This window comes from Marmota flaviventris, chromosome X (genome assembly GCF_047511675.1).
Source record: "Marmota flaviventris isolate mMarFla1 chromosome X, mMarFla1.hap1, whole genome shotgun sequence".
NCBI lineage: Eukaryota > Metazoa > Chordata > Mammalia > Rodentia > Sciuridae > Marmota > Marmota flaviventris.
In genome coordinates, this window is record NC_092518.1 from 5,160,029 (window position 1) to 5,185,752 (window position 25,724).

At 41.7% G+C, this 25,724-nt stretch overlaps 1 protein-coding gene across 1 annotated transcript in view; it reads left to right on the forward strand.

Moving 5' to 3' along the window:
- The window catches only part of Clcn4 (chloride voltage-gated channel 4), a 70,287-nt gene extending 46,275 nt beyond the window's left edge, over nt 1-24,012 (forward strand). The window contains exons 9-13 of the mRNA XM_071606183.1: nt 903-1,448; nt 3,956-4,142; nt 5,061-5,459; nt 12,724-12,940; nt 22,127-24,012. Of these exons, the coding sequence (XP_071462284.1) occupies nt 903-1,448; nt 3,956-4,142; nt 5,061-5,459; nt 12,724-12,940; nt 22,127-22,217 (1,440 nt within the window). The 3' untranslated portion in view covers nt 22,218-24,012. The remainder of the gene's footprint in view (nt 1-902; nt 1,449-3,955; nt 4,143-5,060; nt 5,460-12,723; nt 12,941-22,126) is intronic.
- Nucleotides 24,013-25,724: the final 1,712 nt, after the last annotated feature.

Genomic DNA, 25,724 nt, shown 5'->3' on the forward strand with positions numbered 1-25,724 from the left:
CCAGACAGTGCCTCCATGAGTGGGCATGGCTATGTGCCCCGAAAGCTTTCCTTGTGGACACCAAAATTTGAATTTCATGTAATTCTCAAATGGCACAAAAACTGTTCTTCTTTTGAATAGATATTTCATGTCATAAGTTGCTTTTTTTCTTTTCTGACTATTAAAAAGGTAAAAACCATTCACAATTCGTGTGCCATATATATATTGCTGGCCAGAATTTTCCAATCCTTCATCTTTCTGTTGTCTGTAGAATCAAATCCAGAGTTTTATTTGCATTTTGGAGGACCTATGTGCTGTGAACACTATTGGCAATATTATGAGTAAATAGTTTTGTTTCTCTCTCTCTCAGTGATGGGAATATAACCCTGGGTGGGTGTCGAGCATGCTGAGTGTTCCCTCAACCACTGAGCTACACCCCTAGCTCTTTACTTCTCTTAAAACATAGCTCAAGCCAGGCATAGTGCTGTATGCTTGTAATTCTAGCAGCTCAGGAGGCTGAAGCAGGAGGATTGCAAGTTTGAGGTCAGCCTTGGCAACTAGTGAGACCCTGTCTCAAAATTTTAAAAGACTGGGGATGTAGCTTCATGGTAGAGCACCGCTGGGTTCAATGTCCAATACCCCGACAAAGAAAAAAGAAAGAAAAATATTAACTCAAACATATATTGATTAGTATCTAATCAATATAGTATCTATGCCACTTTTCCACATAGATTCCCTAAATATCTTTATTGGTGCATTTTTGTCACAGTTAAACCTAGACTGATGAAATATGTGCCACTTACCTTTTGTCTTAGATTGTATTTTTCCTGCTAAGTGCCAACAGGTAGATACTGACACAAGGGGAAGGGATCTGAGCTGCTTTTTCTCTAGCCAGTCTCCAATTTTCTTCTTGTTTGTCCCAGGTCAGTTACTATTTTCCTTTGAAGACCCTGTGGAGGTCATTTTTTGCAGCCTTGGTGGCAGCCTTCACACTGCGATCCATCAACCCGTTTGGAAATAGCCGCCTTGTTCTCTTTTACGTGGAATACCACACACCTTGGTACATGGCTGAACTGTTTCCCTTCATCCTGCTTGGGGTCTTTGGGGGCTTGTGGGGAACCCTCTTCACCCGCTGCAACATTGCCTGGTGCAGGAGGCGCAAGACCACCAGGCTGGGGAAGTACCCGGTACTGGAGGTCATCGTGGTGACAGCTATCACTGCCATCATTGCCTACCCCAACCCCTACACGCGCCAGAGCACCAGTGAGCTAATTTCTGAGCTGTTCAATGACTGTGGGGCCCTTGAGTCCTCCCAGCTCTGCGACTACATCAATGACCCCAACATGACTCGGCCTGTGGATGACATTCCAGACCGGCCAGCCGGGGTTGGGGTTTACACAGCCATGTGGCAGCTGGCCCTGGCACTGATCTTCAAAATCGTCATTACAATATTTACCTTTGGCATGAAGGTAAGTGAAGGGGAGGGTCGATGTGGAGGGGGGGTTCTGTGTCTTTCTGGGGAAAGCACCCACTTCTCCAAAATAAAATTGTGATCTGAGAAGGAGGGGAACTGAACTTTCTTGTATGTTCTCATGTGGTTGACATTCTTTTAATCAACAGGAAACAATTCTCTTAATAACCGACAACCCTGTGGAGTTGAAATTTTAATCTCATTTTATAATCAAGGGTAGTTAAGGCCCAGAGGCCATAGATGGCTTTGTGAGACCCACAGTTTATGGGAGACAGAGCTAGGCATCAAATTCGCCTCATCACCTTCACAGACCAGGGGTAAGCAGAAGTTTATCTGTCAGCTGGGTGATAGCAGGGAGTGGAAGAAGCCCAGGTTTGGCCTGAAGGGATCAGCAAACATGCCTTGAGCTTCAGCTATATCCTGAGCACTGTGCTAAGTCCCAGGAACACAGAGCCTGATACAGAATGCTGCCCTTAAAGAACATACCACTCTAAGAGAGACACATGCAAACCCAGTGTTTGGAGATGGCGTGATGAGCACCCTATATACCAGGACCACAGGATGAGAACATAGAGTAAGCGTGTCCCTGGCCTGGGTGGGGCTGGGGCTAGCAGGAGCTCCTTGTATATGTCCTCTCTTCATGGAAAGTGTTCCTGTGAGCTGTTATTATTGTTCCTAGAATCAGAGGACAGATCAGCTTTCATTCTTTTTAAAACACTCTGCTAAATCAGTTCAGATATACTTTGATAATCCTTCCTAAAGAGCTTTCTTTCATGGACTCTGGCATTTGAGTTATTTTTGCCTTTTAAATTTTGGGAAAATGGAGGACAAGTTCATACAATATAAAAATGGATCATTTTAAAGTATACAAGTCATTGGCTCCTGAAGCTGCTCATTTGGTCTTTGTCTCAATGGATTTACCTATTTTAGACTTTTCATATAAATGGAATGTGTAGCCATTTGTATCTGGCCTCTTTCACTGAGCATGGTGTTTTCAAGGTTCCTCTGTGATGTAGTAGGTGTCAGTGCTTCATTCCTTTTTTGTGGCTGAATACTATTCCATTCTATGGCTATTCCACATTTTGTTTATCCTCTCATCCTTTGATGGACATTTGTGTTGTTTCCACTTTTTGGCTATTATGAATAGTTCTATTATTGCTTATTTTAAAAAAATATTAGAATATATCATTCATACAGAGATGTGCACAGCTTGATGAATTTTCACAAAGCACACATGCTGTATAAACAGCACCCAGGACCAGAAACAGAGCATTACTCACCCTCCAAAGCCCCTTGTTATGTTCTATTACTCTTGCTTTTTATGTGATATTTCTGTGAATTTTCTCTTCAAAAAGTCTAAAAACTGGTGAACTTGAGTATATAGTAAACAAACACAAACCAGAATTTGTGCCTTAAGAACAAGGATGGACATCATTAAACAACTGACTGGTTCTAATCCATCAGCTCCTAGCAAAGGGATTTATTTTCATGTCTGAGGAAGATGCTAGAAGCATCTTTGGTGCTTGCTGAGAGAAGTTTACTTTGAAGTGTCAGGGGATTAAATTACTGTGGAATAAGAGGAAGTTCAGAAAGAACAATTTCCTAAGGAATGTTTCAAATTCCAATAATTGCACACAAGGACCCAAACTGAACTTCTGAGGTTGAAGACGTACTTCCATCCTCAGATTGATGACCACCTGGGGCAGGCAAAAATGTGCCCAGGATCAGCAGTTGTATGGGATCCCCAAGAATGTGGGGAGTCAGGCATGTTCTGTAGCACGTGTATGGTCACTAGATAAACCAACATGTATTTTCATTCAGCTAAGTAGGTAGCATTCTGCTACCAACATCATTTTGGTTACATAGTCTGTTTCTTTGCTGCCTCTACCCTGGCTGGAAAAATATCAGAATGCCTCTTGGAAAATGTACTTCGTTAGGAAAAGGGTACTTTCCCTCATCTGTCTCTGACGAGTGTCCAGCAATCATCCTTTAAAGAGGGCAGTGAGCCCTTGAAAAGCCTTTTGGAAGACCCAGGCAGCTGCAACGATGCATTCAGCTTCTCTATTTTACCTGGGAGCAATTGCAGACCCTTCTATTCCATTTTCATGCTGTGACTTGACATTTAATTTTCAAAGCCAATCTGAATGACACAGCAAGAGGAGCAAGAAAGTGGTGAGTCTCAGGTGACAGATGCTCACTTTGAATGTTATTTGCAGTGAGGCTTATCATTCTTTAATCCACAGCAGGCAAACTGGCCAGCTTTTGAAGGAGAGGAAATGAAAGTGTCAAATTGCATTCTCTCCAAGTTGCAGTAGACTCACTTACTAAGCAGGTCAAATCGCTTGTCCCACCTCTTCCCAGCTGACTTGTTTTGAAGAGTTGCACCTCCTTTGAAGGCTAAAGCCAAAAGAGTGCTTGTTGAAGGGGGATTTCATTTCCTGGGGGTTAGGAGGCAGGAACTCGGCTTCCTTTCCTAGTCTGCTTTTCTCTGTGTGCTCCCTCCAGATCCCCTCAGGCCTCTTTATCCCCAGCATGGCTGTGGGAGCCATGGCAGGCAGGATGGTGGGAATTGGTGTGGAGCAGCTGGCCTACCATCACCATGATTGGATAATCTTCAGGAACTGGTGCAGACCTGGGGCAGACTGTGTCACACCAGGACTTTATGCAATGGTGGGAGCTGCTGCCTGCCTAGGTATGTCTACAAGTGGGGAGGGAGGGAGTGGCATGCTGATCTGACTTAGAGGACCAGCATGAAGGAAGACAGGGACTTGGTCATTGGGATTACTCAGGATAGGCTAGGTTATGCTGCAGTAACAAGTAAGCTACATCTCAGTGGCTTAACACAGTGTTATATATCTTGCTCACAGCATTTATATACACACACACACACACACACACACACATAGATAACATATATATTATATATACATGTATGTGTGTTCATAAGAGTCTTTTCCACCCAGTCATTCAGAGGACCAGGCTGATGGAGCTTCGATTCTTTTAAAGCTGTACTAGCTAGAACAATGATTCTCAGCCAGTAATTCTGATGTCTTGGGACACCTGGCAATGCCTAGAGACATTTTTGGTTATCACAAATGGGGGTGCCACTCATATATAGTGAATAAAGGCCAAAGATACTGCTAAACTTGCTTTAGTGCATGGGACAATCCTGATAACAAGGAATGTCCTTAGTATTGAATTCAAAAAACACTGGTTTAAGTTTATTGGATTAGTTGTTGGTTTGGATTGTCTCTTTAAATACCAAGGGATACAAAGTTGGGTCTGTCCCTAGTTTGATAACCCTAAGAATTTCTACAGTTTTCCAGATTATGGGTGCTTGCTCAATTGGAAGCCTATATAGCCCATGTAGGATCCACTCACCAAAAACCCAAGCATGTGCCCCTAGTCAGGTTACTTCCAGTTCCCTGATGCCAGGCCAAATTAGAATAAATATGAGGAGAACTGGAGTCTTATTTCTCTTAAGGAAAACTTGGAGACTTGGATTGAGCTGCATTTGGGGGTTGTGAGCCTGTCAGTTTTCACAAATTGTGCCCTAATAAGGGCTTTGGATTGAGTCCAAGAATTGCACTCCTCTCCTCTTCCATTGCAGGTGGAGTTACCAGGATGACAGTGTCACTGGTGGTCATCATGTTTGAATTAACTGGTGGTCTGGAGTACATCGTGCCCTTGATGGCAGCAGCTGTGACCAGCAAGTGGGTGGCCGATGCTTTTGGGAAAGAAGGCATCTATGAGGCCCACATCCACCTGAATGGGTACCCATTTCTTGACGTGAAGGATGAGTTCACCCACCGCACCCTGGCCACTGACGTGATGCGGCCCCGGCGGGGAGAGCCACCACTGTCGGTGCTCACCCAGGACAGCATGACCGTGGAGGATGTGGAGACACTGATTAAGGAGACAGACTACAATGGCTTCCCAGTGGTGGTCTCCAGAGACTCTGAGCGTCTCATTGGGTTCGCCCAGAGGAGGGAGCTGATCCTGGCCATAAGTGAGTAAGGAGAGGGAAGATCACTTTTTACTGAGATGATTGGATGGCAGCGTTTGTACCCCTAGAAGTATTAAAGGAGTTTGAGTGAGTGTTCTTTAAGCCAGGGGCTGTGAAGCTTCAGTGCAGATCTGGCACCTGGGATCTGGTTAAAATGCAGATTCTGATTGAGCAGGCCTGGGTAGGGCCTGAGACTCTGCATTCCTCCAGAGCTCCCCAAGTCACACTGTGAGGAGCAAAGGTTTAAGCCCACACCCTGGGATAGACATACTTGGTTGGAAATTGACTTCCATGTGTGCAGGCAGCCATCAGGGCCCCATTACTACTAGGAGGCAAGCTGTTTGCCACTGCATTTTAAAGAAGTTATTTGGATGAAGTTGAGCAGGAAGTGATAATGTGAGAGCCTGGAGTTGCCCAGGCCAAGCTGATCTCAAAGATGGGCTTTCAGGCAGGCTACCCAGCTGACTTAGGTGCTGAGTACTCTGCCTCTGATACCTGGCTGGCCCCTGCTCAAGTCTTTGCTACAGTGTATAACATATGTCCCACTCCACCAGTTAGAAGTCCATGTGGTTTAACTAGTAATATCATTAGAAATCAGTTCTATGTAATCATTTTCTCCTCATGTTTGAACTGATATTAGCTGCCCTAAGAGGTAGGCTGTGGAACTGGGGTAGGAGAGAAAGGGATGATTCATGGCCAGGTGGAGTGTCCAAAGACAGGCACCTCAGAGAACCAATCTGTGGGCCTCAAGTAGCCTAAGGATGGCTGCAGTAGAGAGGGAGCAGAAGGTGGGAGGATTCCAAAGACAGAGGGAACTGAAGGCCAGAGACTTGGGAGAGAATTGTAGGGAGCCCAAGGCAAGTAGGGGTAGTGAGCCTTGGAGGGGTGGAGTCCTGTCAACCTCAAGATGCAGCAGGGTGAGGGATCAGCATAGTGCATCTCCTGCATAAGGTGAGCACCATGCCCCCACACTCAGCATCCTTGCTCCATGATCTGCACAGCTTCCCTACATCCCATGATAGACTGGGGCCCATGGCATGGCTCATGTTACTCTCCCTTACACCTTCTAGAGTGTTCCTTATAGTCACTGGGACTTTCTTTCCCCAATTGCCCCACTGAGAATACGTCTTCACCAGACAATTGCTTCCCCCCAACCCGCCCTTTGTTCCTGTTTCTAAGGCACTTCCCTTCAATTTCTAAAACCTCTTCCCTATGTTAAATAGCTTTAAAGTATCTTCCTCAAAGGCTTTATAAAAATTAGTTTAGATAAGCTATACCCTCTAATTTTAGTGTGCCGCTCAAGCATGTTTAGCTCCCCCAAACCAAAGATTGATTTTACATTTTAGACACCATAGCAAGTTTGTGCTCGAAAGCTCAGTGATGCTTCTCTTTATTATAGGTCCTGTCACAGAACAGGTAGTGCCTTTAGGGGTAAATATTGCCTTACAAATAGTGAATTTTTTAAAGTTGTTTAAGTAGGGCTGGGTTTGTTTTAAAATAATGTAATCAGCAGCCTTTAAAAATTTATTCAATCCCTAAAATCTTTTAAGCAAAGGTTGAAATTTAGAAACTAAAGCAATAAATGTCACAGAATCCATTACCTATTGTGTAGCCCCAGGCACACCTGCTAAGAGACAGCTTACTAATTTTGCTGAAATCCATTACTGTAATCAAGTGGGAAGCAGTAATTGGCATCAACCAGTTAGAGAAGAAATTGAAGCTTTGCAAGCGAGCACTCTCTCACAAGCTATGTTTGGAATGTCTGAAGAGGCACCATGCAGTGTAAATAATACCTCTATGCTTTCAATCAGTCCCATAATAGTGTAGAAGCTGTTATTTACACAGTTTGTGGAAAGGCGAGGGGTGTTTTGCTCTGAGGAATCAGAGAAGCTGTTTTCCTGATCTGTGGAAATAGAAGAGTCACTGTATTTTCATGGAGAAATTCATGAGACCTATATTTGAGGAATTATGTGCTCTCTTATGAATATAGAAATATGACATTAGCACTCAGTTAAAAACTATTCCATGTCAATTTCATTTTTAGGGGAATTGGGGGCAAAGGTTATGGCAGGATAGATCCAAGGTAATTATGATAAGGAAAGAATGCTAAATGAGGAAAATAAGGATTTTTCTTACTTGTCATATTTTAAGTTGTAGCAGCTGCTCATGTGGAGCCGAAAATCTTTTGCCAGTTTTTAGTCCATCTGTGGAATGCCAAGGTGCAGCCATTGTCTTTGTTAGTGAGTGATAGTTAGCATCACCTGGGCAAGGTGGCTGTCTTTGGCATCACAAATTACTAACAGGCAGGACCGTAGGTGACCCTTGTTCAAATTCCTGGTAAATGGGCCTTTACCTTGCCTTACTCTTTGCAGATATGAGGCTCTTTCTGTCTTGAATTTTGCAATTAAGCCAGTAAGGGTTCAGAGAGGCCTCAATGGGAAGCCACAATGATGATTAAAGGGATGGAAAGCTGGAGTTACGGGGAAGAATTGAGGGACCTCTCAATTTTTTCGTCTGGTGGATGACTTAATAATTATTCTCCAACATATGGAAGATGCTTACTTGCAGAAAGGGATCTCCATCCAGGACTGAACCAGAAGATAAGTGTCAGATCTGTCTGATGAGCTATTTAGGGTTAAAGAGGTTTTTGCCTGGGAGGGCTGTTAATTATTCTAATGGGTCATAGAGAAAAGTGGTGTCAACTACTCTCTGCAGAGGATGTTAAAATATAATGCAGAGGGTCTTTTTCATGCCTTAGTAGATAATAACTTGTCAAATATTCTACTTTTTCTTCTCTATAGCCTTTATATTTTTTATATCATCTTTGTACTAACCAGCATAGTGGTTGCTTCCAGCTTTCTATTTTAGCCTTTCTCATTAATTGCATCTGTCTTATGGAAGCATTTATTTTATTTTATTTATTCTAATTTGTTATATATGACAGAAGAATGCAATTTAATTCATACTACACAAATAGAGCACAATTTTCAAGTCTCTGGTTGTACACAAAGTAGAGTCACACCATTTGTGTTTTCGTATATGTACTTAGGGTAATGATGTCTGTATTATTCCACCATCTTTCCTACCCCCAGGCTGCCTCCCTTCCCCTCCCTCCCCTTTTCCTTATCTAAAGTTCATCTATTCCTCCCATGCTGCCTCCTAATCCCCACTATGAATCAGCATCCTTATATCAGAGAAGACATTCAGCATTTGGTTTTTTGGGATTGGCTTACTTCACTTAGCATTATATTCTCCAACTCCATCCATTCACCTGCAAATGCCATGATTTTATTCTCTTTTAATGCTGAGTAATATTCTATTGTGTATATATACTGCATTTTCTTTATCCATTCATCTACTGAAGGGCATCTAGGTTGGTTCCACAATTTAGCTATTGTGAATTATGCTGCTATAAACATTGATGTGGCTGTGTCCCTGTAGTATGTTGTTTTTAAGTCCTTTGGGTATAAACCAAGGAGTGGGATAGCTGGGTCAAATGGTGGTTTCATTCCAAGTTTTCCAAGGAATCTCCATACTGCTTTCCTTTTTGGCTACCCCAATTTGCTGTCCCACCAGTAATGTATGAGTGTGCCTTTTTCCCTACATTCTCACCAACACTTATTGTTGTTTGTATTCTTAATAGCTGCCATTCTGACTGGGGTGAGATGAAATCTTAGAGTGGTTTTGATTCCCATTTCTCTAATTGCTAGAGGTGTTGAACATTTTTTTAAATATATTTGTTGATTGATAGTATGCCATCTTCTGAGAAGTGTCTGTTCAGTTCCTTGGCCCACTTATTAATTGGGTTATTTGTTTTTTTGGTGTTAAGATTTTTTGATTCTTTATATATACTAGAGATTGTGCTCTATCTGATGTGAATGTGGTAAAAATTTGCTCCTTATGGAAGCATTTTTAATGAATGGAATGATAGAGCATTTCCTCCCTAAAAACATATGTACTCTAGAGGTCCTCAGCCTTAACACTATTGACATTTGGAGCCGGATCTTTCTCTATGGTGGGGACTGTCCTGTTTATTATAGGATGTTGAGCAACATCCTTGATCTCAACCCATTAGATACCAGTAGTTTCCCAACTGTGACAACCAAAAATGTCTCCAGATATTTTCAAAAGTCCCCTGAGGGTAGGGGTAGAGTTGCTCCCAGTTGAGAACCATTGCTCTAAAGCCACTTAATAACTTCCAGTATGTGTGAAGATTGTTTCCAATTTTCAAAAATTTCTTGACCTATCATAGTTTATGAAATCCATCTCACTAGCATTTTATCAACTACTTTCTTTGCCTCTGGTGTTACTGCTGCTAGAAACTGGAATGGGAAGTTGAATAACCTTAGTGGGAGCTCATTAAATGTATATCATTTTTCGGGAAATGTGGCCACTGAGGCTAGTTCTAGCACAATATATTATAAGTCTTTCAACTAAAAACATTTAAAAAATAATTGATCTACTTGAACTTTAAAATATTTTAAAATAATGTATTACATTTTTAATGTAAAAGTAATACACACTCATAGACTATTAGAAACATTTTAAAAAGATACTATGTTAGTTTTTGTTACTGTGACAATACCTGACATGAACATTAGGGGAGAAAAGGTTTATTGTGGCTCATAGTTTCAGTCTATGGTCCGTTAGCCATTTCTTTGGACTTGAAGTGAGACAGAATATCATGGTGGAAGAAAGCTTTCAGCTCATGGCAACCAGGAAGGAGTAGGGGTGGGCAAGGGCCAGGGACAAGATATAGTCCCAAGGGCATGCCTCCAGTAACCAACTTCCTCCAACTAGGCCCCACCTCTCAATCATTTCTGAATTATTAATTCATCAAATGGATTAATCCACCAATAAATTTAGAGCCCTCATGATCTAATCATTTCATAAAAGTCTCACCTGTGGGCATGAAGTTTTTAAGTCCCTGGGCCTTTTGGGGGACATTCTAGATTCAAACCCTAATTGGCACCAACATTCTCACCTCTCTAGAGGCCATGGTTCATATTCAGTACATTCTTCCTTGTCTTTCAGGTCTTTTAAAAATGTGTATTTTGTGTTATATTTTTAAAAATTCTTTCCCAACTTGGGCTCCCCAAAGTTTCTGGGGTCTGTGAGTCTGTTTTCTCATGGCACTGGCTTATCCCCTGGGTGAGGAGTTGGTTTATTTTTTCATGCAGGAGATATATATTGAGCATTCATGGCTTTTGCAAGTGTTTGGTGACTGATGAATATTTCTGATGCAAACTAGGAGTTGACTCCAATAGAGAGTTGCATAGAGCTTTCTTGCTGGTTTTTCTTCCATTCATCAGCTTTTATTTTGTATGTAGCACCTCCACCTCCAATATTTGAAGGCTTAATATAAGTCTTTATAATACAGTTCCAAAGAAACCTAGCAAAGCCCTTCTGCAGAGAGTAGCAGTTGTCACTTAAAGTAGCCATCTTAGATCTCCAACTCTGACCCTAGCTGATGCCTGTGATCTTTGCTTGGTAGTAAATAGCTCATGGGCTTTCTTTCCTAATGAATGTTCCATGAAATAGGCTCTGTTCTCCATGATATAAGAACCAGATACACTGATATTTAGGAGACTGACTCATTCATGCATGCATGCATGTGACAAATATTTGTTTGTGTCTCCCATGTGCTAGGCATTGTTCAGGCAGTGGGAGTTCACTGGCATGTAAGAGTTCACTGAGTGGAGTGGCTGCTAGAATCAAGGTTTCTGGCCCAATCCGTAGATTCAGAAGAAATATAACTTTGTTGTCTATTTTAGCAACTGGATATATGTCTTGCTAAGTTGTATTTGGTTTTATAAGGGGTTGAGCAAATCCATGTGATCAGTTCTTGATTGGGGTTTGTGGCTTGATTCAATCCTGTTGTTCAGTCTGATCATTGAAATAGATAAAAATCCTGTTATGTGGAACTTTAAGAGAATCAACTGGTCTATGGAAAGAAGCATGTAAATATGTGTTGGCTGTTGCCTCCCTGCCCTGGTGTGGAGGATAGAACCCTCTTGATTTAGGAGAGCATGCAGAGTGTGTCAGGCAGGATCTGCATTTGAAAACATGTGCGTCAGTGTCGTCTGGTATTTGTGGTTGAATCATATCCCACTTGATGTAACTAGATTTAACCTGACCCATATAATGTGCAGGCATTTGCCCAGCAGGCTCTCTATTCCTCTTTTCAACAGAGACCCTTTTTCAGACTCAGCCTGACCCCAAATGCTGCCAGCTTTCCATTAGAGTGCTCTATTGCACTAAATGGCCTTAGAGGAGGTAGTTCGAATTTTATTTTTGAAAGAACAATATAGGTGAATAGTAGTCTTTGACAAGGCAAGAAATGTATTATAGAAACCAGGATTCATTTTAAAGCAGGCCCTGCTGTACATTTTCCCTAACCTTTTCCCACGAACCAAAAGAAAGATTAAAATTCCAACAGAAGGAAAATCGCCTTGGAGAAATATCTTGAGACCGATGGATTTGTTTCATGTGTGACTTAAAATAGCCTGGGTTTCTAGCACTGCATTAAGCTGTATTTCTAATGAGTTCCTGTTACCCTACTTTTCTTCAGCTTCACATGGCTTTGCCTACAGACAGAAATAGACTAATTGCTACCATAACAGTTTTACTATCTTTCTTTGAGAAATCTACAAAATGGCCCATTTTTAAGAGAGGAGATCCAAGGAGTGGGGGGGATGCAGCTTTTCTGGGGTTGTTTCTTTGGTCCCAAGGGTCATATTTGGGATTGAGCTGCATTTCTGGGCTGTGAGCCTGGGCTGGTCTTATTGGTTTCTTGTTCCTCTTAGGATTCATAATGCCATTTAGGCCAGTTGTAAGTTAGTTTGTAAAAAATGGTGTTTTAAGGTCACTGGGTAGCTAAATGTGGTTTCTTGTCATGACAAACTTTAGTCCATGATGAGGTGAAGGAGTGTTTGGAAAGCAAGAATGAAGGGTTCTGGGCTGTTTGGGGTGCTCTGGAGTGCAGGAGAAAGCAGTGAATATCCCCAAAGGAACCATGTTGGTCAGGCCCATCTTGTAAGGCATCGGCAATGAATGGTCTGGTCACAGCAGGGGGGGCCTCACACAGCATTAGCTTACAGAAATGCCAATTTCACAGATGTTTGGCTGAATCCCCTCATTAAGAATGTGTCATTTGCCCTTGAACCCCTTTTCTGTGGGATTCTGGGATGCTGTGTGGGGGATGGTAGGAGGGTAGTTAAGAGAAGAATTTACATGTGGCTTATTGTTCCTACTTACCCCATTCTAGAGAATGCCAGGCAGAGGCAGGAGGGCATCGTGAGCAATTCCATCATGTACTTCACGGAGGAGCCCCCTGAGCTGCCAGCCAACAGTCCACACCCCCTGAAGCTGCGTCGCATCCTGAACCTCAGCCCTTTCACGGTTACAGATCATACACCCATGGAGACAGTGGTGGACATTTTCCGGAAACTGGGGCTCCGGCAGTGCCTGGTGACTCGGAGTGGGTGAGTAGGTGGACCAGTATAAACAGAACATGTACTGTGGCCAGACTTGGGAGAAAAAGATGACTAAGACCTGGTCTCTACCTTTAAGGAACTCAACCATCCACTGGGACAGACTTGTCCTTGACAGGAGATGCCAATAAGCTGTGATGAATGTATGGAGAAGTAAATGTAGAGGGAGCTTTGGAACTTAGAGCAAGGTGGCCAGTGCAGCCTGGAAAGGTAGAGGAAACTTCCAGGTTAGACTACTCTCTGGGCTCAGCCTGAGGGTTGAGTCAAAAGGGGAGGAGCCAGAGGAGAAGGGCTTGGTGTTGCTTTTTCTACTGCCATATGACATTTGGGTTATGGAAGAAGGTACAGCTAGTTCTGTTGTAATGTAACATATGTTCCTCAAAACCACAGAGCTATCCAAAATAGAGCAGTGAAAACCATAGGACCTATGGGAAAAATGGAATTAGATACATGATATTCAAAAATTTCATTAGTAATATACTTTTTAAAAATGAGCTAGGAATGGTGGCACATGCCTGTAATCTCAGTGACTCAGGAGGCTGAGGCAGGAGGATCATGAGTTCAAACCCAGCCTTGGCAACTTAGTGAGGCCCTAAGCAACTCAGCAAGACTCTGTCTCTAATAAAATACAAAAAAGGAAAAAATATATAAAAGGGCTGGGGATGTAGCTCCATGGTTAAGTGCCCATGGGTTCAATCCCTGGTACCAAAAACAAAACAAAACAAAACAACCCCCCCAAAAAAACTGAGATAAGAACACAATAAAAATGGTAGTTTTACAACATTTTGCACATGTTAAATGGTTACGAAATATTTGAATATGACAATATGTCACTTAACCTTGAAAAAGACCTGAACTTGACTGTGGAACAGACATCTGAAGGACTACATCTTGTGACTTGGAATAGGGGCAGTTATCACAGCTAGATGGATGGCTGTGGCTTCTCACATTCACGTGAACTGAAACAGTGTGTTCAAGGGGTGTGCATATGTGCACTTTGTGTCCTCCAATGCTGCTGGGTTCAGCTGGGTGCTACTGTCTGTGCTCTCCTGGTTTCTCATGGATGAAATCACACACGAGCAAATGCAAAGTCCATGTTATACTCAGGTCATTCCCAGTGTGAAACAATGTCATCTTTGCCAAACAAATGGTATTGGAGAATGAGATATTAGATAGCCTCTTGGCATTGTTTCTGCTATCATGCTCTATAGTGTGTGTGTGTGTATGTGTGTGTGTGTATGCGCACGTGCATGTACATGTGCTACTGGGGATTGAATCCAGGGGTGCTTTACCACAAAACTACATCCCCAGCTCTTTTTATTTTGAGGCAGGGTCTCACTAAGTTGCCTAAGCTGGCCTTGAACTTGAGATTCTCTTGCCTCAGCCTCCCAAGTCACAAAGATTATAGGTGTGCACCATTGTACCCAGCCATGCAATTACTTTTGTTTTGTATTATTACAAACCAGTAAAGTATCAATAAAAAAGTCAAAGCACTACAACAGTGCTGGAGGTGCAGTTCTCCAAGGGCCATTCTTTTGTCTCAACATGTACCCCAAGTTCCATAGTTTCAGAAGCTTGGGTAGAGAAAGGGACTGGCTTGCTCTGCATGTCCTGGAACCTAAGTTATCAGTCTATTTCATTCCTTCTAAGCTGGGTGCTGGCAATGAGGGAATGGGTTTTGGTGATGATGATTTAGGCCTTTATAGAACCAAGAGGCTTAACTAAAGTAGTTTACATTTCTGAAGGCAGTACACTCTAGTTTAACTTAGTAGTTCTCAACAGGGGTGGTTTTGTCCCCTAGAGATGTGGGACAATGACTAGGGGCAATGTCAGATATCACAACTAGAGCGAGAGGTGCTATTGTCATCTGGTAGGTAGGGAACAAGGATGCTGCTAAACATCTGGAATGCCAAGGCAGCCCTCATCATCATCAACAACAACAACACAATGTGGCCCAAAAAGTTCACTTGATATTGTGGTTGAGTGACCCTGATCCTGGACTGGATGTTATGGCTAAGCAAATAAGCAATCCTATCCATTCAGCTTTTTGCCTGCTGTGTTAGTAACAGGGATATAGGCTCTGCAAGAGATGAAATGTGCACAATCACCCAGAGAACTCCTAGCTGGCAGGAAGTATGTCCTTAGCTCTAACTGCAGCCAGAAGGGCATCTTGTACATGGGAGGTGCAATTAATAGGGAACAAACAAATTGGTCCTTGTATTTGAAGCTAGAGGTCATTTCTGCCAGAGAATGTTAAAGGAGCTTTGTAATTTCTCAAAGTTGAGCCTGTCCTAAGAATGGCCTGGCAGATTAAACCTCCAGGTTAAACCCAGTTTGCTGGGGTCCACTGCAGAGCTGCTGATCCCTGAGGTCTCAGGTAAGACCTGAGAATGTGCATTTCTAACAAACTCTCAGATAAGGCTGCTGGTCTAAGGACCCCAGTTTGAGAACTGCTGAAGTTGATTTCTGCATTTAGATTTCCAGCTCTTGGCATAAATACCACTGTGATCACCCTTGCCATCTCAAGTGTATCGCAGTTTCTTCTTTCCTTTAAAATAATAATCCAATGTCAGTTTTCATTGGAATTTCCAGTGTGGGCAGGAAATTCTGCCTTAACACCCACTCTCACCTCACAGAGCCCCATGAGGCTTTCCTGAGAAGATCTGGGTGCCGAAGTTGGCTCCGAATGTTCTGTGAGAAAGCAAAATCATTCTCTCTGGCTCTACATATTTTAAACAAACACAGATGCTGCTACGTTAGTGCTGGCAAGGGATCCTTGTTTGCGGGGCCTTTCATCTTCATCTCCTCGGGCTTTCAGCCAGAGTGAGCCCATCTCAAGCCAGCTCGCGTTTTTGATGCGTTCCCTCACCATGTGCCTTCCCTGCTCAAGATGGCTGAAAGCCTGGGCCTGTTCCTTGACCTGGTTCATCTTCAGGATTTCTCAGGGCCTGGGGCCTAAAATAATCATGAAACCAGACCAGAATCCAGAGGAGTTTTGTCCCCAAAATGCAGGAGTCTAGGAAGCCTCCAGTGACTAAGAGCAAATTTGGGTAAGATTTGCCCTGTGAAGGTTCTAGAAAGGAAAAGCAACTAGAGGAGATGGTGGCAGATTTCCCCCAAACCCTACTAGGGGTACATTGGGTCTGGTTAGGTTAGATTTCTCAGAAGAGCCTAGCTGCTCAAATCTGAATTATGTTCTTGGTCGTTATCTAGCCATTTATGATTCACTGAATTCACTTGATCTAAATTTAAATCAAAGAGAACACTTCAAACCACTAATGAAGTCAACAGGATTTGATGTTGCCTCTTTTTGGGTTGATGTTTAGCTTTCTTCTATTGTAATAATTACTCTTGTAGGCCCCTGGCACAATTTATGCCCACACCCAAGTCAGCACCTGAATTAATAGTTTCTCAATGTCATTGTACCTAACATAACTTTCAGACGAGGAAGTGAAAAGGTTTTTGGAATTGTAAATGCTTGGTTTTTGGTTTTTGATGTGAGGTCTCTGTGTTGCCTGGTTGGGCCTGAACTTCTGGACTCAAATGATTCTCCTGCTTTAGCCTCCTGAGTAGCCAGGAGAACAGGCCTCTGCCACAGCATCTGGCTATGCCTCATCTTTTGATACTGTCTCCAGAATAAAGACAAGGAAATGAAACCCAGGCTTTATAGATATGGGAGGGGGATGTGTGGATGCATGTTGTATTTTAGTAGAGTTCTTATCTTTGCAAATATGACACTAGTAGTCATTTTTTTTGAAGAGACATTGGTGTAATCAATATTAACTGAGCATCTATTTTGGCTGAGGGTTGGGGAGGATCAGGAAGTGTTTTTAAAAGAAGTCAAGGAACCTGTTATCTGCTAAGGAACATGGACACAATTCAATGTAATTGATGCTACCCAAAGCAGGTGTTCCTGAGGAGAGTGTCCTAAAGCAGGCTTTCCAGTAGAAAATAGATGGCAGAAGCTGAATGAGTGGTTTTAAATTGAGGGTCTGTCCGTTAGTCCATCAGCTGCAGAGCCCCTCCCACTGCCTAACAACCCCTGTGGGTGCTCTGTGTGTGAGCTGATCTGTTTGTATCTGCTTATTTCACTCCTGATCACATCTTGCTTAGCAGCATATTATAAGTATAAGCTGCTGGCCTTATAACTGCCACTTTTTTTAATTTTGAAAAAACTATCAAAATCCCAAACCTTGTGAATGCCCGCATTTTTACACTTCCATTTACTGTTCTCTTGCCCTTCATTTTTATGCATTCTGCAAGAGGTCAGAGAATTCTTTGACCTTCCCTGTGTTTCTGTCATCTAGCATCTGAAGGGTCATTGTATAGCCTCTGCGGTCCTGCCTTTATTTTTATACTGATTTATTTATTTTACAGCTTATTGAGATAATTCACATACCATACAATTCACCTATGTAAAATGTTTAAGTCAGTAGTTTTAGTAAAAAATGAATTATGTATCCATTGCTACCATCAACTTTAGAATATTTCTATTACACTATAAAGAAACCCTGTACGCCTTAGCTGTCACCTCCTGTACCCCAGCCCTAGGCAACAACTAACCTACTCTCTGTCTCTGTGGATTGTTCCCTATTGGATCTTGTGAGTAAATGCAGTCATCTCCTATGTGGTCTTGTGGCTGGCCTCTTTTACTCAGCAGAGTATTTTCACAGTTCATCCATGTTGAAGCCTGTAACAGTACTTCATTCTGATTATGGCTGAATATCATTTGTTGTATGGATAGACCACATTTTGTTTATTCATTCTTCTATTGATGGACATTTGGGTTGTTTCTACTTCTTGGCTGTTATAAATAATACTGTTACGAATAAGACTTGTGTGCAGGTTTTTGTGTGAACATATATTTTCATTTCTCTCAGAGTGGAATTGCAGAGTCATGTGGTAAGTCTATGTTTAACTTTGTTTCCTTCCTTCCTTCTTTCCTTCCTTCCTTCAGAGATATAATTCATATACCATATAATTTGCCATCTTAAAGTATATAATTCAAGGGTTTTTGATACATTCTCAAAGTTGTGTTAACAATTGCTTTGTTGTAAATCCAGAACATTTTCATCACCCCCTAAACCCTTTTCCCATTAGCAGTTACTTCCTATTCCACCCTTCCCCCAGCCACTGCCAACCACTAATCTACTTTCTGCCTCCATGGATTTGTCTATTCTGGATACTCATGATATATGTGGCATTACATGATATGTCACCTTTTGTGATTGATCCTTTTATTTAGCATAGCTTTTTCAAGGTTCACCCAAGTTGTAGCATGTGTCAGTACTTTTTATGGTTAAATAGCACTCCAATGTATGGATGTTTATCAATTCATTAGGAGATGGACATTTAGGTTCTCTTTACTTTTTGAATGAGAATATGAGACCCTAAGAAGTAAAACACTTAAGATCAAAGGGAATTGGGTACAGAGCCAGTCCTATCTGGAGATCTACCAAGGACCTTTGGTGGAGGACCCTGCCAGTCAAACCAGAACCCAGAGGACATAAATGTTCTCTACACAACAGCAGAGGGGAAGTAGACTGGGGGCAATTTGAAGATACCCAACATCATCTGTGAAGATGCACAATCCTGAACTATTGGAATACCTGTTCAGTGAAATGTTGAGAATGTAGGGCCAAGTCCTGGGGTTTCTACTTTCAATACCGATGGCTTATTATATATTCAGCCCCAGAGGGCCTCTCTTATTTGAAAGATCCCAGCTAGGGGTGATATTGTAAGTGTTTAAGAGTTGGTGCCAGATAGTAACACTTGGGATGAGATTAGAGGAGTTACAGAAGTAAGATGAGTGTATTAGGGTATATTTTAGGGGATTTGCTTCATTGTCTATAAACCAATGGGTATGGAAATATTTCAGTACTTTTTAAATTTGGGCAGTGGTTCTTGACAAGAGGTGATTTTGACTTCCATCTGTACAATGCATTTGGCAGTGTCTGGAGAAATTTTGGATGTTACAACTGGGGAGCAATGGTACTGATGACATGTTGTGAGTAGAGGCCTGGGTATTATAAAGGACAGCCCACCCCCAACAAAGATTGATCCAATCCCAACTGTCACTAGTGTCAAGGCAGAGAAACCTTGAGTAAATACTTCCTAGGGCACAGAGAGAGAGCATCCTATAGAACCAGATTAGGACTCATTTGGCTGCTGTCACATAGGAATCCTTACTAGGGACTCTCATTTGTCTTTAAATAAGGCCCCTTCCCAGTATTAGAGTCACCTTTCCTTGCTATCACTGCTCCATTAAAATTAATTATTTTCATGAGAACAAGAACAGAATGTATCTGTCCCCAAGAATAAACCTCCTTTATTTACCTGGACCTCCAAGCCTTTGCCATGCCTTGGATCTGGAGGCCTGGGCAACTCTTCTCAGCAGCCATATGTGGCTGCCAAGGCAAAAGGGAAGCTCTGATGAGATAGAGGCTCACTAAAGCTTCCATAGAAGCCAGGTGAATTGACAAAGTATTGGGTAATAGTGCCCTTGAGAAAATGTTTAGCTCTCTTTGAATGAATGCAGTGGACCCTTATTATGGCAGTTGACCCCCAAGTAACTAAGACAAATCAGGATGGAAAAAGGGGGGTTTTGGAACCACCAGCTCGACCCAGCATTATTCCAGTGCATGAAGACCAGATCCCTTATTGGGTCCTGATCCCCTCAGATGGGTTTTCCTGGAGGAACCCAGCATCTCACTACAGAGAATGATAATGTTCATTTCTTTTGGGGTCATCTTATTCAGGATTATACCAACATTTGGGGGGAACAAACTAGGTCTATTTAAATCAGTTGTATACATCTTACATGTTTTAGAATTTCTCATGGTCTAGAAAGAGAAATATTCTAAGGGAGCTGTTTTACAACTGTTTAATGCAGAGGCAGCTGAACAGCTGTTATGGGCTGAATTGTGCCCCCCACTTCTAAATTCCTATGTCGAAGCTGTAAGCCCCAGCATGATTGTATTGGGACACAAGTCCTTTAAGGAGGTAATTAAAGTTAAATGAGGCCATTGGGGCAGGACCCTAATCCAGTAGGACTGGTGTCCTTGTAAGGAGAGGAAGAGACACAAGGAGTCTATGTGCACAAAGAGGCCATGTGAAGACACAGAAGATGACTATGTTCATCTCTAAGCCAAAGAGAGAGAGAAACTGGCCCTGCTGGCACCTTGATCTGACACTTTGAAAAAATAAATTCTTTTGTTTAAGCCACCTCATCTGTGGTATTTTGTTACAGCAGCCCAGGCTGACCAACACAGAAATGCAGTTTGGCAGATTTGGTGGAACAGCATCTTGTTTTATGGGGCATCTTCAATTTTACTGCATTGTGATACATTTTAGAGATGTATTTAAAATAATGCATTATGACCATAAAGTCAAGAAGCCCTAAAGAGCTTGAGTGAAAACCCACAATTCCTGGCTCTATCCACCTTCACCACCCCTCCACTTGTTTTAGGTGACCCGTGGTGTTTAGCATGCTTTTAAAGACCCCTCTTGCTATTTCCTCTGTCCTAAAGATGTTCCTGTGGGATGAATGGGGAAGGGCCAGTGTTTCTTGTCTTCCCTAGTGTGACAGATGGAAAAACTCACCTAAGAAATGAATCCCATTTTCAAGATTGTTTAAGGTTCAATGTAGTCAGAGTCAAACAAGTCCGAATTCTAGCCTGTTTCTCTCCAGGTGTAACTGATTTGAACACCCCTTTGAATCATTTTATCTCTTCTTCATAGTCACTGTCTATAAGCGAAAGGTGACTCTGGCTAACTGGACCTTAATTAAAGAAATGATGTTAGATTACACTTGTGTTTTCTGATTCTTTTTTGGTATGCCATCATTTTACAAAGACATAGAATAGAAACCTGTCATTTTAATAGCTATACAGTATTCCAAGGTGAGACTGCCATGGCTTTCTTCCTCATTACTCCCTCCTTTTGGGGTGTATATGTGTGATAGAGACACAGTGAGCAGTAATTTGCAAACTTATTTGGCAATGGAAATTTTTCTCCAAAGAAGTTGTGCACATTCTCTTCTGTCAAACCTTTTACTGTATCCACGGTGCATAATTTATTCCTTCAGGTTGTCCTTTAAATTTTTAATGAAATAACAAAACAAGGGTTGCTGTTAATGGTTGTACAAATGGGCACTGCCTGATATAGGGAGTACTGTTTACATTGTGGTGTGTGTGAGAGTGCTCCCCGGGATTGTGTGATGTACAGTTGAGGTGACCCTAATCAAGGGACCCTGGTAAGTGCCATTCTTTTGATCAGTTGAAAGCAGTGGATTTTGGAAGGGGAGGCAATTTCCATACAGGGTCAGAGATGAATGTTATTCTTTACCCTTCTAGTAAGATAAAATTAAAAATATAATAATTTATCTCATTCCTAACATTTCTTTTACTTAAAATGTCTTACACTTGGAATTTCTGTGGTGTGGTCAGCTTTCAACAATGGCTTTCATGAGCACTTTTAAAATTGATTATATTATTGAAATTTAAGAGAGTGTATTAGTCATTGTAGTTTTATTGTAACAACAAACAAGCTTGCAATCTCAGTGGTGTAATGAAATAAAGGTTATTTTTATCACAAGTCACATCTTACCATATTTCAGTGCATAATCATTGTGGATTTTATGCAAACATATTTTGCAAAAAAGTGGGGGTGACCTTTAAGAAAAAATTGTGCCAGTATTACTTAAAAATCATTTATTATTAAACTTCCTTTGGTGCAATATTAGGATGCCCAGAATACTCGTGAATATGTGTTAATGTGGTAGCAATGATTATGCACTGCAATATGGTAAGCAATTTGCAGGTGTGGGCTCAACCACATAGTCACTCATGCCCCCAGGTCTTTGAATCTGGTGGCTCTTAAGTCAGACCTCTGTTCTCCAGAGTCTTTTCACTGGCTCCTTTGCCTCTGACTACCAGATGAGAAGGAATGAGGAGAAATGTGTAGGAGACCTGGGAGTGGCATCTGTTACCTTCACCCATTGACCAAGGGTCAGACAGAGCTCACTCCATTGGCCCTACCCAACCACAAGGGAGACTGGTAGGCTGGTAAACTTTACCTATCCTTGTCCCTCAGTGAAAATGGCACTAGGGATTAGGGACAGGGATGAGTCCATATTGTAATGCTGACCTCTTTTTTTAAATTTTCTTTCCATTTCAGGAGACTTCTTGGCATCATCACAAAAAAGGATGTTCTGAGACACATGGCCCAGATGGCAAACCAGGACCCCGAATCTATCATGTTTAATTAGCAACAAGAGAGCAATTTTGAGAACACACTGATAATATCATTTTAAAAGAAATAAACAAATGATATGTTACTATCCCCAATGAAAGATCTTGCATTAGGGCTAGCAGAAGCAAAAGCTTTGCTTGAAAGGAGGGGAAGAAGGATGAAACTTTTATAAAAAACAATAAAACAACAACAAAAAAAAGCAAAACCACCAATGAATAGACATTTTATAGCTTTGAGCCCCTTACAAGTTTTGAGCTGTGTTTCTCCATGGGTGTGCTAACTGCTGTTGGGGCAAGTGGGTGGCATAAGAACCACGTGCTTCATATGAGGAGACAGAACACAAATGCCAAATGAAGAAGCTCTGACCCCACTGCTCAAGGCTGATGTTTGTAACTTCAGAACACATGTGAAGCTTTGAGTCCAAAAGACAAAGGGGTATTGGCATGTCAACATTCTTATTTATTATGATTCCTGATAATTTGCTGCTATGTTGCTAAAATCATACTAAAGACATTTGCACTTACTTCATTGGAGGAGAAAAAGAAATGAAAGTTGAACAGTGAAAGCTGCAAGTGTGCTCCAGTGGGGTCTCCTCATGACTGGTTTCTTGCTCCTCTTCTCAGCCTGTTATTTTGCTTATTTATCAGTTTCTGAACCAACATCAGGGGAGCCACGATGAGTGTGAAGAAACCATTTCTCTCCACAATACTGGCACTTTGGGTCTGAATGATGAACTGTGGGAGCATGTAGTGCTCTGTGTAGTTTCCCCTTGTGCAAGCGGACACATACTTATTTTGAGGGAACACACACTTGATTGTTGATTTGCACCCCCATTGCATTTGCTTCATTTATTTATTGCTGTTGCCTGTGCTTTCTTAAATATTGATCAGTCTAGCACTTTCCATGTGTCATGGCCTATATGCTCCCAGCTTGTGATAAGTGTGTTTTAATTCCCAACTAGCATATGCAAGAGTCAAAATGGGCTACTGAGTATTACTACTTATTTTTCCTCTCAGGTCTTTTTGGATATGGCTGTGAAGAGGGTGAAGCACACGAGTTCTCAGTGGGAACTCTACCAAATGGATTGCAAGAGAACTACTAAATTGATTCTAAATCTATTCCATTCTCTGTGGGATGCAAAGTGTCCAGTTTTAATGTCTAAGCATGCACTTTCATACTAGCAATCATAGCACAGAAGGAGAGAGTTAAATTTTATATAGCCAATTTAAACATTGGGCATCTTTGTATTAGAATTTAACGACACATTTATTCTTTTAGCCAGGATGTCTGTCTTTTCTGTGAGAATGAATTAAGCTATGTTTTAGGTCCCCACTGTATGATCTGTGTAAAATTTATCCCACTTGTCCCCTTACTTTTACCTTTTTTCTTCCCTTTTCATTGAATCTTTCTCATCCTTTTCAATCTCATTGTCATTGGATCTTGATGTATGAAGTATGTGTGCTCTTGACTGCAAATAACAGTGAAGGACTGAATAAGAAACCTGGGAGATACACACCCCAGGATTGTCTGCATCATTTCACCAAGGATCAAACTCCTTTGGTAGTTTCCACTACCTTATCCTCTCTCCTTTGGTTTATTGCCTCATAGTTGCAAGATGGTTGCTGAACCATCAGGTAGCATGTCTGTTTTCTAAGTGGGAAGAGGGGAAGAAGAGGCAAGTAACAAGGTGCAATGTCTATATCCAGAAAGCAAAGCTTTCTGTAACTTGGCTCCCCCTAGTGCATGAGAGTCTGGGAAGGAAAATTTTAGCTAGGCACATTACTCTGTGAATGAAATTTAGAGTCTCTCTCTTTTGTTGTTTTATTTTATTTTTTGCTGTGTGAGGGGTGGAACCCAGGGCCTCATGCATGCTAAGCAAGTGCTCTACCTGAGCCACATTCCCAACCCTAGAGTCTCTTAATGAGGAAGGGGGATTAAGTTTTGGAGGGGGATTGTCTCTGCCACAGTTTCCTCATATCCCTATCATTGCCCTTCAATGTCTTTTTTACTCTCTCATTCTTGACAAACTCTTGCAAACATTCTTCGAACCTTCTTGCTTCCTACTCCTTTTCTTAGATTTGACCTAGAATTCCTAACCAGAATCCATCATTTCTTAGCCCCAGTAAGAATTTTTATTTTGGATAAAAACCTAGCTACAAGTGGGTTTCTATGAAACGTTTTATTGTTATAAGAAAATACATCTTCTGTGGATTAAAATTTTCAAGTCACATCATGCTGACAACTATGGAAAATTTGTTTCTGCAATTAATGCCCCCTCTCCAAAATAACGTCTAATAGCCACTTCAGTGTGGAAATATCCAGTTAATAGCAGAGAATTTAGACTGTGGTCTTAGAATGAAATGCATTGTCTCATCCACAGCATGTAAATATTAAGAACAGATCTTAATCTTGGTGTTGTTACTGGGATTTCCACGGAACATTTGCAAGTGAAGCTGGCTTCTCCTGACTTCAGATCCTGAATTCTTAAAGATTGCTTCATGTAGTCCCCTTTTATTCTCTTGTGGTATCACTCAGAGACAACCTGTAATAGGAAAGAGGATTAGTCACAGCCCAGCCCTATATAATCCAGAAGGCCCTTGTAGCTGAAACAGGTAGCTTCAAAAAGAACATGAATCAGTGGAAAGAGAGCCAAAGGTCAGTGAGACCACAGAATTGCCTTCCAACCCAGCTGAGGCTGTGGAGGGACTGAGGGCATGGTTTAGATTGGGCCAAGGTTATCAAGAGGAAACTTGAGAGTTGTTTCCTTCTCCCAGTGCTTAGCACAGAGATGTTGGTGACTCATGGAAACTATTGGAAGAGTTATTGGCTGAAATAACCAAGGCTTCTTTTCCTTTACAAGTTGACCCTCCAATCTGTTGTGGGGTTCAGACTCCTCAACAGAATGTCAGGGTCAGACAGGCAGGTTAAGGTCAAGGGTGGGGAGTGTAGTGGGGTTGATAACAAATGACCTTTCTCCCAGGGAGCCCACCTCAGCCATGTGGTCCATTTGCCCACTGGCCAAGGTTTCACACAAGCTCTGTGGGGACCATACTGCCCTGCTCTTTGTCACTTTTTCTTAGAAAAGTACTCAGCTAGGGACTCTGAGGGTATTCATGGTATCCCAATGCAGAACTTCAATCTACTTTCTCTAGTTATCTGATGTAGAGAACTGGGACATGAAGTTGAAATGTACATCTTTTAGAATAATATATTTTTTTCTTTTCCAAAACCAAAGGCTTTGGGCATTTGCCGAACTTTCTGGATCAGTTTTTATTGTAAAAATCATAAACACATGATAGAAAAGGAGTTATCTAATGAGACACATCACCTACTTCTTGCTCTCCCTTCTGATTACTAAGGGAATGGGTTGTAGGACACCAAAATAAAGGGAATCCCGAAAATGATATGTGAATTTTTTTCTAAGTGTTTTTCAGTGCATCTCTTGGGAATGCTGATGTCCCTGTGGCTTTTAGGGAAAGGTAAATGTGCTAGAAGTAAAGCATCCAATATTAAGTGCTTGCTG